Source organism: Haliaeetus leucocephalus, unplaced genomic scaffold (genome assembly GCF_000737465.1).
Source record: "Haliaeetus leucocephalus isolate CR32 unplaced genomic scaffold, Haliaeetus_leucocephalus-4.0 Scaffold220, whole genome shotgun sequence".
Classification (NCBI taxonomy): domain Eukaryota; kingdom Metazoa; phylum Chordata; class Aves; order Accipitriformes; family Accipitridae; genus Haliaeetus; species Haliaeetus leucocephalus.
In genome coordinates, this window is record NW_010972656.1 from 343,387 (window position 1) to 360,721 (window position 17,335).

Genomic DNA, 17,335 nt, shown 5'->3' on the forward strand with positions numbered 1-17,335 from the left:
GACCCTTTATCTTTCAAAAGACTGCAGTTTAATGGAAAGGCTTTTAAAATATAAAATAATAAAACAAACACATTTCCAAGGGTAGGGGGAAAACACTTTGATTTTAAAGCTGTTTCATTTGTTATTAATTTTCTTTTTTTTCTTAAGAAGGCTTTATTGTTTTATTTTACTAGACATGTAAAAGTGACAGGAAGACTAATACTCTATGGCTTGCTTTTTTTTCATTAATGAGGGTTATAAGCATAAAATCATGTTGAATAGCATAAAAAAGAAATTACTGGCAGGATTTAAATAAAAACATGTACAAAGCACATGGTCAATGTCCAGGACAACAGCCTCTCCTTTTCTAGAGGATCACTATTTTTCCTCCTATGCCAATATGCAAAGTAAGAGAGTTCAAAAAGGCTAAAAGGTTGTCTCTCTCTTTTCATACACACTAGCAAAAAGTAATTCTCAGTTGCTACCTCAGCAGTGGAAAACGGTTGAGAATATCAATGAGCCACTGCCACTCTAAAATATAAAGCACCATCACAGCTAACCACCATATGCTGTAACAAAAGTAGAATAGAAGCTTTGATACGTAAATTATATCCGCAGGATATTTCTAATACAGACATCAGAGGCTTTTAATTCACAAAGCTGCCTGAATTCTATATGCTGATGCATTTCATGTTCAAATTAGTAGTGATGAAATCATCCCATGGTTACTCATGATGCTATGTTAATCTTTCTTTGGAAGTTAAATTTTCAATTAAAGATATAGAATTTAATTAAAAATTTTATCTTCAGTGTTGTTTTTTTTCTTATTTTGCAATGCTGGAATAAACTTATATAAGTTACCATTATAATCTCCATTTAAGTCCCCACAGAAGCTCACAAAGAGCCTGAGGTATTTGAAATTAATACAGCGTGATATCCCAGGTTGACTACTGCAGTATAATACTTTGTTTCTTTCAATACCTGCAGGCTTCCACACACGCCACGTTGCTTCTCCCCTTTCATTAAATACCACACCTATGCTGTAAGCAAGGCAGGCCACACAAATATTTAAATACCACAACGGTGTCTCAAGATCACTGAACAGAAATACTGCAGCATTCACCAAAAGTACTAAGTGTGGCCTTTGCAAAGCAGTAGACTGCTTCTGCTGAGAGGAAGTACATCACATCAGTGGCTGGACCATCAGTCTACCTTAAAAAAGGCAGGATTCGGAGGTCTTGATTCTCTGTCTAGGTCTGCAAGAGTAACCTTAACATATACCTCAGTTATTTCACCTCTGAAACAGGGAGTGATACTGACCTGCCTTTCCAAGCCACTACTATTGAAGGAAACGAAAAGCTCCAAGTTATGGGGCTTATGCACTGCAAATGGCAAAAGGGAATGCTTGCCCTCTTAAGGGTATTCCTATATGCAGACCTTTTCTTTGCCTGATACACTGCAACGTTTTAGATGACTGTGGCCTTGCATCAAAAGCTCTGTCTTCTTCCTCTGTTCCCTCCTTTCCTCCTCCTGCCTCACTAGCCCTACCTGGATGTTAGAGCTCTTACCTCCCTAGCTCTCACTGTGGGACCACACACAGTAATGTACTTAATACAGTCTCTTAAAGGAATCTCTTTTCCTGAAAAAGAGAAGAGATTTACAGATGCAGAGAAGGCAGCCCTTGAATGCTGTCTCTCACATCTGATTTCATTTCATTGTGCCTGTAACTCTTGGGTTCAGTCCCAATTTTGTGTCTTACAACATGCGGAGGAAAGGAGGCAGGCAGAGTTCTTTGCTCTCACCCACATGAGGCTCTACACAACACAGTGGTCAACTTCAGATTGCTCTCGGGAGAAGTTCAAATATCTAGCCACACGGCTCTAATTGCCCTATTCCAGAGAAACTTAACAGTAATCGAAAACTGCCAACATTAACACAGCTTTTTGTTCCTGGTTGCCTCTTTCTGCATCTTCTGCTCAAAGACTGACACATCTGGAAGTGGACAAAACACTTCAAGAAAAACACGGGATGCAAATTAACCGTGGTGTGTTGACCTTGGCTGGCTAACAGCCACCCACCCAGCTGCTCGCTCACTCCCCCTCTTCAAGGGCTGGGGGAGAAAAGCAGCAGCAGCTCATGGGTTGAGATAAAGTCAGGGAGATCACTTAGCAATTACCATCATGGACAAACCAGACTCATCCTGTGGGACAAATAATTTAATTTATTGCAAATTGAAAGAGTGCTGACTAGGGAGAAACAAAGACCCTTTCCCCCCCCCATCCACTCCCCTCTTTTTCTCAGGCTCAACTTCACTTCTGACTCCTCTACCTTCCCCACATCCCAAGCGGCATGGTTATGGTCAATCTGTAACAGCTCCTCTCTGCTGTTCCTTCCTCCTCAACACTTTACCCCTGGCTGCAGCGTGGTCCCTCCACAGGCTGCAGGGAAATACCTGCTCCACTGGGGTCTCCCCAGGAGCTGCAGGGCGATCTCTGCTCAGGCGCCCAGATCACCTCTTCCTTGCCTCCATCTGCTCGCACTCTGGTGCTCGCAGGGCTGTTTCTCACACTTTTTTCCCCCTCACTCCTCACTGCTGGGCAGTGTTTTACACTTTCTGAAATATGCTTTCCTCAAGGTGCCAGCAGCAGGGCCGAGGGGCCGAGCTGTGCCCGGCGGTGGGTCGCTTGGAGCCGGCTGAGCCCAGCACCGGGCAGCCCCAGCCGTTCCTCACAGAGGCCATCCTGCAGCCCCCTGTGCCAGCACCTGGGCACATAAACCCAGCAGAGTAACCACCTTTAACAGGGTTTCCAAGGTCCAGCAGAGATGCAGCTATTCTCTAAATAGCTACGATTATATATTTCTGTGACTGGGGAGGCTACAACGCCTGCCTGTATTGTACAAGGTGCAAGCTTAGATGGCGCGAACAAGGTGGTTGTTCCTGAGGAGAATCCAAGGCAAGGCAGTTAACATTGCATTGTTCAAACATTTCACTGCACAGCAGCTGTTTCCAGGTTTAAGATCTTTTCAGACAAAAGGGTTGAAATGCTCTCTGTATCACACCTTCCAGGATTTCAGGAATGAATCACACTCGTGTGAACTGCCACATTCAATCTGATCCATCTCACACCAGTGTCTGATCTGTTCCGCTAATAGTTCATGTTATGAGGGCATGCAAGCAACCAGCCACATACAGAATGATAGTTCACCTAACAATTCCTTCTGTTGCCTTTCACGGTCCGCTTAGAAACCTTTTGAGCTAGGCTGCTTTGGGAGCACTGCACTTGAAGCACTGACAGGATTATCTTCTGCAACTGCCTGACCTCTTCTGTACTCCCCTCGTGTTTCAGTGCCCACACTACCCTGAGGCAATGATCAGCTCCACAATATCACTAGATGTTGCATGAAAACATCCTTGTTTTTCCCTTCCATGTTTACTCCACTGCCCTTTATTACTTTCTCTTCATAGATATCCCAGTTAGTCTCCATTTCTTATTCACGTCTCCTAGGATTCAGCCCACCACTCAGAGAAAGATGGAGACAACTGGCCAAAAGCTCACTCCAAAAACCCTCCTCATGGTTCCAAGTTGAACCCCTAGCTGATTTTCTTCATCTTGCAGCCTGCAAGATGACAAAAATGTCCCTTCCCAGCCACACCACAAGTCAAATCTCACAGATCAACTCTGCCTCCTTCCTTGGAGCTTCTGCTGTGTTCTGGCAGAGCTCTCCTCCCTCTCTTCCACAAGGAATTTGACATTGTGAGCAGGTATGCCCTTCCAACCTGCTTCCACCTGAATCCTTTAAAGGCCCAGATAAACATTTTAGAGCTTTTTTTGGCTCCCAATGGCCAATAGATATATTCTTGTGACAACGCAGCTAGATTTTCATGATCGAAGCCCCCATTGACAAAGATCTCTCTTCTTAGTTCCCGAGTTTTGCTTTTTTCCTGTTTTGTCTTCTGAATTTTGTTCTCCCCTACAGTACATGGATTATTATTTCACTTCTTTTGGTATTTTATCCTCACTCAGTAGATGCTGTAAGATCTTCATTTGTCTTCGGTTTTGTTCTAATACCTCATAGTAGTCTGGCTTTCTTTTTTTTTTCCCATCCAACTGTTATGGTTTAAGCCCAGCCGGCAACAAAGCACCACAAGGCCGCCTGCTCACTCCTCCTCCCTGGTGGGATGGGCAGGACAAAATATAAAGAAAAGCTTGTGGTTTGAGACAAGGACAGAGAGGGATCACTCACCAATTATGGTCATGGGGAAAAAAAAAAAAAAAAAAGACTCAACTTGGGGAAAAACAAAAAAAATTTAATTTACTACAAATCAAATCAAAACAGGATAATGAAAAGTAAAACTAAATCTTAAAACACTTCCTCCTCCACTCCTCCCTTCTTCCTGGGCTCAACTCCAGTCCCAGTTTTCTCTGCCTCTTCCCCCCAACAGCGCAGGGGGACAGGGAATGGGGGTTGGGGTCAGTTCCTCACACCTTGTCTCTGCCACTCCTTCCTCCTCAAGGGGAGGACTCCTCACTCCTCCCCTGCTCCAGCGTGGGGTCCCTCCTACAGGCTGCAGCTCTTCATGAACTGCTCCCAGCATGGGTCCTTTCCACAGGCTGCAGTCCTTCAGGCACAGACTGCTCCAGCACGGGCTTTCCTGCGGAGTCACGGCCATCTTGGGGGGCATCCCCCTGCTCCAGTGTGGGCACCTCCCTGGGCTGCAGGTGGGAATCTGCTCCCCTGCTCCTCTCCATGGGCTGAGGGGAGGAACAGCTGGAGGGGCATCCCCTCCCCCAGTGCACCTCCTCCCCCTCCTTCACTGACCTTGCTGTCTGCAGAGGGGTTCCTCTCACATTCCACTCACCCCTTTTTTGCTGCAGGTTTCCCTTCTCAAATCTGTTATCCCAGAGACACTATCACCATCGCTGACTGGGCCAGCCTTGGCCAGGGGCGGGTCTGACTTGGAGCTGGGGAAGGTTCTAGCAGCTTCTCACAGGAGCCACCCCTGCGGCCCCTCCCCCTCTACCAAAACCCCGCCACACAAACCCAATACACCAACAAATCATCAGGACAAAGCCAGGCTGTTGTCCTTGTTCTCTGGCACAGGAAACTGCCAAGTTTGAAATCCATTTCTCCTCTACCTATCTGTCTCTTCTTCCATCTTCTGTTGTATTCCTTTGGTCGTGCCCCAGGCACTCATCATCATTTGTTGGCTCTGCATACCTAGAGTCTTCTGTACTGTTTCATCTTTTCTCCTTTAATATATTTTTAGAGGCTGGTCAGAATGCCACCCTTACCTCTAACCACACTACTGACCCTCAAAAACTTTGTTTTGAAAAATCTGTCTCTCAGCTAGCAATTTCTGTTCCTAACTATGCAAGCGTATTTCTTTCTCCACACATTAACAGCCTCTTTCTCTCCACAGGCAGCCTGAAGTGCTTACTCAGTATTCATTGTTGTCTACTTCCCCAGCTTTTGGACTTAAAACCTGCCAGTCTCACTGCCACAGAAACTGTCCTGCTTGCAGTCTTCAAAGCTAATTGAAAGAGTCCTGTCAGCGATTACAATTGTATTCTTGGTTCAGTTCAGTTGCATTATGTCCAAGCATTGTAAAAGAAGTGCCAGAAGGGAACTGAGAGGACTGTATACTCAAACTGTAACATCACCACCTCATAAAGCTGATGATTCCAATCAATGAATTAGACTCAATAAGAACATAATTAGAAAAGTCTCAATGTGAGAGTCAACGGTAATCATTCAGCTGTTATAGTTAGGAAAAGCAATGCTTCCAAATCCAGAAATAAGTCCTTTTTGATGCAGTGCCTCAACATCAGGCACAAGACATAAAATTTAATTCCACTACTAAAGATGCAGGATTTGAGCTATTCCCCAGAATACCACCCAGAAAAGGATAAAACCCACAATGAATACCTTTTAAGTCACTACCTTCTCAAATGTGAACAAACACTAACAATCATTTCAGCAGCTGAGGACAGAAGTTAGTATAATTAATACAACATTTCCCTTGAAGTGGACTGGAGATTTTGGTGAGTATAGAAAAAAGAAGGTAGGATCTTCTACTAGATGTAAAGCTGACCATCAAGCCCACAAATACAGCATAACCTTTTTTCCCCTGTAGCTAGTTTTAGTAGCCTACCAAAACTGCTCTTAGACCATTACAGCTAACAGAAAATGGCAAATTGATCTAAGGACTTCAAAAATCTGCAGTGGTATCAGAAAGAATCCACATCACAAAAAATTTCTAACACAATGGCTATTTGAGTTGTTCCTACAGAGGAAACTCTATGTCAGCATTTTCTCCAAATAAAATCTTTCCACTAAAATAATGATTCTGATTTCTATGCAATAACTGATTTTTTTCTACTGGTTTTAACAATTTTATAAATGAAGAATCGATAGGAGGTGACTAAAACAGGAAACCCCTCATTTAATAGGGAGGTTGGCAATGATTAATCATTCAAGAATAAGATGAATTGGCTATGCAACAACACAAAACCCATATTGTACAAAATACCTAACAAAACAGAACCTTAAACTTCTATTTATTGTCAGAGGAAGAAGATGACATATGACTTTCACTTGATTTTAGAATAAGTAAAACAACAGCTTTTAGGATTTTCTTTTTAGGCATGAATTCAGAGACAAGCAGTATTTAGATGTATGCATGTAACAGACAACAGGATGTATTTTTAGCTAAGTTTTTAGCAAAGTTTCAATGCCTGGGTGGTTGGGGGGTTTTGTTGTCATTTTTATTGACAGAAATAAAAAATTCACACTGAACACACTGAGCTATGTCTTACTTACTGAGAACTATTGAAACATCTGTTTTACTCCTGAACTCCACAATCCAGCAGCGCTCCAGGATTACCACTTCCAAGGCTTCAGAACTCTGTGAGACATAAAGATGACAAAACATGAGGATCTGGAACCTGACTGGGAAGTCCTTCTGTTTGGCTGTTCACAGCCAACGCAACATGTAGATATAGAGACAACAAAGCATAATAGTCACTAGGCAGATGGATACAGACATTCTTTAATTACAGATCTGTGACATCCTACTTCAGCTCAATGAGCTGTAATGGGAATTAACTGTTAGAAAAGACCACACAGGAAACTAAGTAAAAAAGGAACTCAGTAGTTAGGGTTTTTTCATATTGCAGGTATTCAAAAGTTTAGGTGCCACCTCATTCTTAAGCAAACCAGGCAAGCCCAGCTCATTCCACCTTCCATATTTACTAATAAGGCTGAATCAAATGTCAGATTCTATTCAAGAGTAGGATACTTTCAAGCGAACAAAATAACATGCAATCTTACAGGAGGCATTTCTCTTCAATTTTTATTTAAAAGGGATTTCTTTATCATCACTTGAAACTTTGAACGTTGTCTCTGGCTATGCAATTCAAATGACATTAAGTGATATGGACATATTGCAGAGTGCAATATGATACAAATTACCACTATCATTTTTTGTGAGCGCTCTGCAGAGAAGATGCAGACTCTTCTTCTAGTTTAGTAAGTGTGACTCATTTTTCAGAAGAGTGAAGCTATCAATCACTCCCTCAGAATTAATCTTTTTTCCCTTAAAACTTCTATTATCCATTTTTTATCCTTAACATCTATCTGGTAACAAATAACCCTTAGAACATGCACCCATACACTTCCTCATTGCAGGTTCCCAACATGAATGTTGCAGAGCTCATTCTCTACTTCAGTGATATTCTGCACGGATTAATGTAAATTCTTATTTCAACATTCCTTCCTCCAGTACTTCTTTATTCCAAGCGATCCTAAAGATGAAAACTTCTTCATATTGTAAACCAGTTTTATCAAAAGCCTGAACTTTAGTTCCACATAGTTGACACTTAATGAATAACTTCATTAAAATGTTCATATTTATAACACCTGTTTAATATACACAAGTTTTCTTGTCTATCTCTTTCTCTGCATTTATACCACGTTATTTAGTCTGCCAGAATCAGACTCAAAACTTTTTGCCAAGACTTTCATGTTCGCTTTTAAATGGATGGCTTGATCCTGCGTTTTCTCACAAAAAGACCCTTTACTTACCTGGTAATACCATTGTCTTTCATGAGTACAAAAGTGAAAATTTAATACAGTAAGACTGTAAGACTACAGTAAGACTGAAGAGTAACAAACAGGTAACGTTTCAGAAAGTCTAACAAGGATTTCCTTGAGAAAGTCTATATTTAGTCCCTCCTTCCCACCTTTTACAACTTATCAAATGAATACTCCAAACACAGTTATCAAAGCACAAACCAAAATCCAAAGGTGACAGAAGGTTAAAATAAAACAGAGGAGCAGGGAAAAAAGCACATGATGTTATACTGAAATATGCCTGAAGTCAAGAATGAAGGTTTAATAGACTAAGAAAAAGCAACCAGACTTCTCTAGAAACCACTTGTACATTGACCTCTTTGAAATATTATTCAGTGTGGGCTGATCTAAAAGGGACGTATTGTCCTGTAGACTGAAAAGCAGCTAATTGATGGTTTAAAAAAAAGGGAAAGTAGTGAAAAAGCACAGTGAGTTTTGGGAGATATGCAAGTGCTACATTGGGAGCTTTTTTCTTTATAGAATCCAACAAGTCGAGCATACATGGTAACCCAGAGGCGATTCTCAGGTGCTATCGAGTGAGGGTCTCTTTGAGGTTCTACCAGGTAAAGTAAAATAGAAGTTTTTATAAGCAACAGCTAAAGTCAGCTTGCGAACATAGGCAATAATAGTTCAAAAAACAAACAGCAGACTAATTAGGAAGAGTTCTCCACCGCAATGATGCTGATAACTATTTTGATTCTTTAGATTTTGAAGTTAGATATCAACACCAATATAGTCTCCCAGATAACCCTCACTTGAAAAGTGAACAAGTGCAACCTGATTCCTTCAAGAGCTGGCAATCTTTCAGAAAAGATATGATCAAATGAAGGGGTTTATTTCAGAAGTTAACAAAGGTCTGAGACAATTTAACACTCAGCTCTGAGTACATGAAAGACTCCCATCCAGCCTCCGTCCAAAAAATAGTCAATCAATTCCAACAACTTTTCCTCTTTTCGTCCCTACAGAAAATAGTTCCTCTGCTGATATTCATGCCCCACAGACGAAACATGCAAATGTGACAACTCCCTAGATTTAAGATTTCCTCCAAAACATACATCTGCAGTAAGGGGAAGCCTGTCAGTATATAAAGAGAAGCAACACCCTGTTGCATGGCTTTCAGACAAGTCAGGTATTCAGAAAGACCAGGAGTGAAGAATCACAGCTTCCATGTACTTTGCTATAGTTGCCAAGACTTAAAGGCTTGGCATTTGGATTTTTATATGAAAGCCATACGTATAATACAAACAAATTGGCAAGTGGTTAGCAAAAAACCCTATCAAATCATTAACAAGAATTTGTATTAGTAAGGTTTGTCACACAATGCAGTTGACATACAACATAACCACAAACACAAGAGAGGATGGTTCAGAGTATTTCAAGCTTTCTGCATTTTAAAACATCAGATGCTGCAGCACAAGAGCCTCTTTAGAGACAAGTTACTCCACTCCCTACACCAGTGGAAGCTGGAATAAAACAATGCTGCAACTTCAGATGAATCTGAAGGCTTTTCCAAGATATACAATTAAGTACAGTGATCAGAGGATACGCATTTATTTTTTCTGTATGCGAACAGAGAAGACAAACAAGAAAAAAAGATGAAAGAGCATAAGGCTGCCAGAAAAGAAAATACATGTTGCTGCAAAATATCTCCCACATCCTTACACAAAACCAAAGATCTTCAGAAGTATTATTATTATTGCAGACTTTTCATCATTTAGATGAGCTATGCTCTGTCTGCCACACAAAAAGCTAACAAGAAATTTATTTATAAATGAAATGACAAAATTGTAATCAAGGGAACCATTATGCGTATCTGATAGAGATCAGCTTTGGTTTTCAGTATCTGAAGAGATCCAAAATTTCTCTCTTACTTTAAGTGCATAATATGAGCTTATTTTGACTAGCTTTTATTTTCTTTTTCTGGGTTTGATTTTAATAAAAGGGTAACTTCTAATGATTTGGTCTTTATTCATGGCAAATAGGATCAAAATCAGATCCGTAGTAATGTGTTACAATCCAACATATTGGTTTTTTTCTTCCTACCATTGGTTATTTTGGATAATTGTTATAAAAAAACCTTACTGGATCAATCCAAATGCTGAACAGCAACTAGGCCTTGAACTATTACATCTTTCTTAAAATACTGATGAAGTCTGCAAGCACCCCATCACCTCCCAGATCAGGAAATTGTTTTAAAACACTGATTTGAGGAGGAAATTAAATGATTCATAAATCTAACTTAAATATCCTAGTAAAACTGCTAACATAGAAGAGTGCCCAAGACCTAGAATTAGCAGAAACCCTTTCAATTGGCTTTGCCAAATGATCGGCCAAGCTTTGCTATCAGCATGCTGTTATAAATCCAAAGTACTACTGTACTACTAAATCCACTACTGTCCATTGTAACTGTCATGAGTTTCAACTCAGAGTAGTGACAACATCCCTGTTTCTGTGGGGTCCACACCTAAAACTGAAATAAGTGGTAGTCATACCAAAACACATGAGCAGGTGTCTGCTAACTGCGTATTCATACCTACATAACTGTACACAGCTCCTTTAAACGTAAAGGAAGCTTAATGATATTAAACCATCAACTGTCGCTCAGGTACCTAGCTCCAGATTCACGAGCAATCTGAAGTATACGTTGCATAGAGAAGTTATTTTTGCAGTTAGAAAGCATAAAGACTGAAAACACATTCTACAGCAGTGAGGGAAGCACACAGTATTTGAAATTAAATTGGTACTTTTTTCAGTTGTTCTAAGTATCTGCAGTGAATTTGTAACTTGCGTTGTAACTGGAATTTGTAACTACGTTATTGCAGACTCCAGCCTGCTGTTTTTCTTTGGACTGGGTAGAAAAAAAAAAAGGTTTCAAAAAATGAAAGCACTGAAAAACTTTTAAAACTGTCAGACAGAGTGGCATGTTTGAGCTATTTTTGCATTCCTGTAGATCTGACTTGAAGTACCATTGTAGGGAGGAGGAAATGTGTCATTATGAAAGGGTTTTACAATAGGAGATTTGTTGCTGTAGGCGGGGGGGACGGGGACAGGGGGGGATAAATCTACTGTTAGCTGTATCAAGTCAAGAACCAAACTGGCAGCTAAAATTAGAAGTGACATTCCAAGCAATTCCTCTGTGTTAAAACGGTAAGTATAAAAGTAAAGCTATAGTATTGTAGAAAAAGCAAACACTACAGAAAGTAAAACTTCTTCTGATAAGACATTATAAAAAGCCTCCACAGCCAACTATGTATTTCACAGTTTATTTTTTTAAAAGCTTATTTTTGCAAACTTGAAATAATTAAACCAAAAGCCTTATAGAGTAGGAATGATATATACACCAATCTACTTGTCATGCTTTTCAAATTAGTTATTTTCTGCCTGCGTTTATAAGTACTCCTATGATAAAAACAAGTTAAAGACAGAAATTTTACAGAAAAGTAACAAAACATAACTAAAATGGAGAAAATTATAGTCACACAGAAGTAACACAAAAGACTATGCTAAGGAACAAAAAAATGAAAGTACCTTTAAAATGCAAATGATGAGAGTTGGTTTTAGTTCTTGCTTGCTATTAAAGAAAATATTTGCAATAGAGGAGTTTGCCTGAAGGGACTGGTAAAAGCAGGCGAAGTTTATCAAATTATTTTGAACCCATATCTTCTCTCCCCCAAACTGCAAAGTCATCACTGTCCATCACTTACCGGAAGACGTACCTAGTGCCTTCACTGGAAGCCTTAGAAGAAAAGCTGGTGACTGAGGAAACCTGAAAGACCAGGTATTTGGGCACATACAAAGCTGCTTTCAGTAATATAGAGTCACAGAATTGTTCAGGTTGGAAAAGACCTTTAAGATCATCGAGTCCAACCATCAACCATGCCCACACTAAACCATGTCCTGAAGTGCCTTGTCTACGCTCTTTTTTAATACCTCCAGGCATGGGCTAAGTACCTAACTTACAAGAATGAAAAACAAAGCGAAGCACCTACTCCTCATTAGGGACTCTTCCCTAGTTCCACCATGTAGCTACATCCCGACTGCGTAAACCTGGCTCAGAAAATCTCGGTGTCCTCATTCTCCTCCCGGAGAGTGGCTTTCCAGGAGGAGAGCTAGAAGACAGTGAATAGGTGTGATGATATGGCCACTATCTCTTGGCATACCTACAGCGTGATCAAAGGTGTGCAACACATACGCAACATACAATCGTATTAATGATAGCCTAGTGTTAACCTAACTTGCTCTGACACCAGTAGCAGCAAAGTTCTAATGGCATCAAAATTGGCACAAGCTGTACAACTTGCCCATGATCCTGATTTTTTACAACTTCACCGGTACTGGCAAATGAGCTAGTCAGATTGATACTAGCTCAATAATGTATGCATGTGCTCAGGTCGTGCTTTTGACTACGCTATAAACATCACCACCTACGTTTGCTATTTCAGTGTTAGCACAGATAAGGTTCATCACTCTGCAGTTAAAGCACAGCTTTTTTATATATATGCACAAGAAAAAAGCAGCACCATTTGTCAGGGTAATTTCATTCACAAATAGAAAAGCTAGTAGTCTTAAATTTATTTCAAGGTATTTCTACAGCAATATGTCCATTACTAAATAGAGCAAAATACAGTTATAATTTTGAGGTATTAACAAGTGACTGCATGACATACGCAAGTGTATAATTTGCAGAATTAAAAACGCCCCTTTAAGTGTTGGCAAGCAGTATTCAACAATCTGAAATCTCCTTTAATATTATATATTCTTCTGCCATATTAATATTCCCACTCTGTGTCTATTAAGTAATGCAAAGCCTGCGACCAAAGCTGTGTGATAAAGAAAAATATGCTTCCTGGGCCTCTGATGAGGTGCTTCAATTATTCCAGACAGGCTGTAACCTGGTAGTTCATTGCAACCACCTTTACAAACTGTCAGCTCACTGAAGTATACTCAAATCATCTTTTTCAAAAAATGCCTTACCCACTGCGATTAATCCATCATGCAACGCTACCAGATACCAACTTCAAGCTGACAATATAATACTGCTAATCTGCATTTACTCTGGAAAATGTTGACTTACGTCACTGAACAAGTCCTGCAGAACAGATGAGTACTTTTAATAGACTATTACCCTTAACAAATGTGAATACCTAACCAATAGTCATTTTCTTTTCAGTTTCAAAATACATTAGTAGTAATAATAATAATGTACAAATACACATTCTCTTAATTCACACCCCACATTCACTCAGTTTATTATGTGCGAGTATAATTTAAAAAAGAAAATTAAACACTTTCTACATTCTACACACAGCTTGAAACAATCTCAAATTATCCTTCCTACCTAAAAAGTTAATTATATACAGTTCGGATATGAATTAGTTAAGTTTTTCAAAGTTATATTTTGGTGCAAGACTCCAGTGCTGTATCACAACACATACCTCAGATAATACACTTTAAAAAAAAATTCTCCCACTTTGTAATACAGTTTTTGGATGTCATTTAAAAAAATGTGTTCTTAAGCTCTGGCTCAGTTCCCAATATATTGCCTTTTTACTTCAAAACTAGCTTAAAATAAGAATTAAATGTTAACTGTATTTTAAAATTAGGTACGACAGCTTAATTACAGCTTTTACCAGTTTCAGCAGTACCAAGGAAGTAAGGAAAGCAGAATACAAAAACACTATTGCTACAAGTATTGCGTGTTTGTAAAATGCATTATCTTTGGATATTTAAAGGTGGACAATGAAGGATGTTTCTCACCACTGGTAAGAATTCTGCCAATTTTTACCATTTTATTGCAAGTCCCACAACACCTGGCATAACTTTCAGTAACTGTCAGTTCCTGGAACCACAATATCACAAGCTTTCCAAAGATCTTTTTGTTGCTTTTTAAAAGATGTGCATGATTTTTAAGCCAAACTCCTAACTTTTCAGTGTCATAACTTCTTAAATCTTGAGGTAGCAATACCACCCTTGTGAAAGAGATACAACCCAAATTTCCTTGCTGAAGTTAATTTGTCACAAGAGCTTACATCTCTCCCATTAAAAAACAAAGGTTCAGATGAAACAACTAATTATATAAAATTATCCCCTTCCTTCGGGAAGCCCAAGGAGTAAGAACAATGGGAAGACCACCAGCCTCTCCTTGGGGACAAATTCTCTGCCAAGTTCATTATGTCTCACTGATGCAGGGAGGTATACACACCTCTGCAGGGTAGAATCTAGCTTGCAGAAAGAGTCAGAAGAATGCAATTTTATTTTCTGCTACAGGAAGACAAAGAGATTTCACTGATGAGTTCAAGAAAACATTTTACTGGTTTTGGTACAGTTGACTAACAACAGGTGATGAGTTTCTCTTGGTACTTCAGATGCATAAAATAAGTTTATTGGTAGCCACCATATTATGATTTCCTTTTAAGTAACAATTTCCAGTTGCGAGTACACCATTAAAAGAATAAATAAATGGATGTACTCATTGCACTCCCTACATGAGAACAAAAGTCCTACCTGAACTGTCAACAAGTGGGTTTTGGTCATTTCTATTCAGTACCAATTTCAGCCCAAGCAATATTGTGCTGGTGAGACCCAGTTAAAAGGAACATCATATTTAGCGCTGGGACAGTTCTGGCTATTTGCCTTTAACATGCGAGAAAGTGCAAAAATAGAAGCATTTCAGGCATCAATAGCCAGGCCCAAATTGATCTCAGTGGAAAGGGGACGCACATAGAGATCTGTTATTCCTCTGGCAAACTCTGCTGAGCAAGATTGTACCAGCTCCAATTGCCAAAGGACTGGAGAACCAGGGTATGATGACAACCATTGCACTCCATTGCTATGATATTCCCCTTGGTATTGAAAAGAACAAAAGTGACAGAGGACTCCTAGAATGAGGGCACCAGGGAACCATCGGAATTGGACCAATAGGCAATACAAAGTCCTGCTTACGACGGTGGGGAGCAGGGGGGGAAGACCACTGTCATGAATATATTTCAGTACGCAAGCAAGAAGGAAGTGGACAAAACCCCAGGAGCTGGGTAGACAACTGGGAACAATGGTTCCCTGACACAGGGTCTGAATGTGGGCTGTACAGCCCTGGCAATAAAGAAGGTGAGAAACAAACACATTTTCTGGGTTGCACCGAGTCCCACACTATTAAACCCATGCTGAAATTAATTTAGCTACAAGACTGTCTAAAAAAAGACTCCTAGCAAGCTGCAATGGTTGGTGTCGCAATCTGTAAAATATGACAGGCATGGAAGAGTGATACAGAGAGTTCATGAGTAAGGAAAAGAGGGAAAGGAGTACATGCTGGGTATAATACATTTCGCCCACAGTCATAACAATTTCCTTGACTCCCTAGCAGGCCCAGCTAAATTAGGATAGCATAAGGTCTTCATGTTTCTGAAGCCACTTGCTGAAAAGCTAGAGAATGCTGGCCACTAAACTGTATCAGGGAGGGGAGAGTTACACCGTATGCCTGACCAATGCATCCCAACATGAAGAAATTCAGAAGTTGTGGGGCACTGCCTTTACCTAAGCTAGTTTGTGTTTTCCTCACGGATTTGAAATCTTTTTGCAGTTCAGATGTTTAATTCTGATTTAATTCCAAAACAGGTTACCTATTTGTCAGAAAGTGTTTAAATAAGACATTATCCAAACTGATAGACAAAATGAAGAGAAAGGAAATGGAGAAGGAGAAATATGTACTTTTATTTGGTAACTTACACCCCCCGTTGTAAAGCAATCATCTTTCAATTACCATAATTTAATTAAGTTATTAATTTCCCTAATTAATTCAAAAAAAGCAGTTTCTTGTGGCTTTATTACCTACTCTCTATTCTGAATTTGGGTCACATGAGTGGCAGGCATGCAATGAATTCCATCCTAACTTACTTACCACTGTATAACTTGACTGCTCTTGTGAAACATGAGCCTTAAATAAGAACACTTTGCCATAATTCACATTTCAAGATATAGACCAACACGGTTTCTTCTGCCAGTCTCTGACTGATGGTCAAAATATATCAACTTAAAAAACAGGCTATCTAGAACTTTATGAAGACATAACATTACAAGTGGCTCAAGCTATCAGCAGCTCTGATGAAGGCTCTGTACTTTTAGATAATGTGTTACCAATGCACATAAACACAGTGTTGAATAGAGCCATCAGTTACAGCTTTTTATCTTTATTATTGAAGATAAATAAAAGACAATAATTTTCTTTTACAGTGACTCTCCCCATCAGAAAACCAACTCGGAAACAATTAAAACAATTGGATGTAGTCTAATACTTTTACTCATAAGCAATAGCAGTCTTCTCCATGTTTGGCTGAAGTTTGTCACAGAATCACAGAACGGCTGAGGCTGGAAGGGTTGTCTGGAGTGCATCTGGTCCAACTGCCCTGCTCAAGCAGGGACACCTACAGCCAGCTGCCCAGGACCACATCCAGATGGGTTTTGAATATCTCCAAGGATGGAGACTCCATGGCTTCTCTGAGCAACCTGTCCTAGGGCCCAGCCACCTGCACAGTGAAAAAGTGTTTCCTGATATTCAGCAGGAACCTCCCATGTTTCAGTGTGTGCCCACTGCCCCTGGTCCTGTCACGGGGCACCACTGAAAAAAGCCTGGCTCAGTTTTCTTTGCAGCCTCCCTTCAGGTATTTACACACATTGTTAAGATCCTTCCTGAGCCTTCTCTTCTCCAGGCTGAACAGTCCCAGCTCTTTCAGCCCCTCCTCATATGCGAGATGCTCTAGTCCCTTAATCTTTGTGGCCCTTTGCTCTACTCTCTCCAGTATGTCCATGTCTCTTGTACTGAGAAGGCCAGAAGTGGACATCAAGCCCAGAACTGGACATTTCTTATACTGTAACAATTTCATAGTTTAAATGATTTCATGACTTACATGACTACTATGATTTTAGTGTACTTTATGTAGTAGCTTTTAGTATGGCAAATGATTGAACTGTCAGCAGTGCTGCACAGTTTCTCTTTTTTTTTTTAAAGATAGATCTCTTATGTTTCAGAATACAATAAAGTGGAATTGCAGTAAAACCGTATTTTAACCAGCACAGTATCATATCACCATTTAACAGCTAAATCAGTACTGTGAGTTAAACAACCTCTCTACCGTTACGTTGACTATATAATACAACTACTAGCTATGAAGAGACCCCTCAAAAACCCATATCACCTCTAGATTTCCATGCCAAGATGCCCTGACCACAG

At 40.0% G+C, this 17,335-nt stretch overlaps 1 protein-coding gene across 1 annotated transcript in view; it reads right to left on the reverse strand.

Annotated features, from left to right (window-relative positions):
* The window catches only part of INPP4B (inositol polyphosphate-4-phosphatase, type II, 105kDa), a 297,867-nt gene that overhangs the window by 212,234 nt on the left and 68,298 nt on the right, over positions 1-17,335 (reverse strand). Inside the window, exon 3 of the mRNA XM_010566942.1 lies at positions 6,802-6,886. Within this exon, the coding sequence (XP_010565244.1) occupies positions 6,802-6,886 (85 nt within the window). The remainder of the gene's footprint in view (positions 1-6,801; positions 6,887-17,335) is intronic.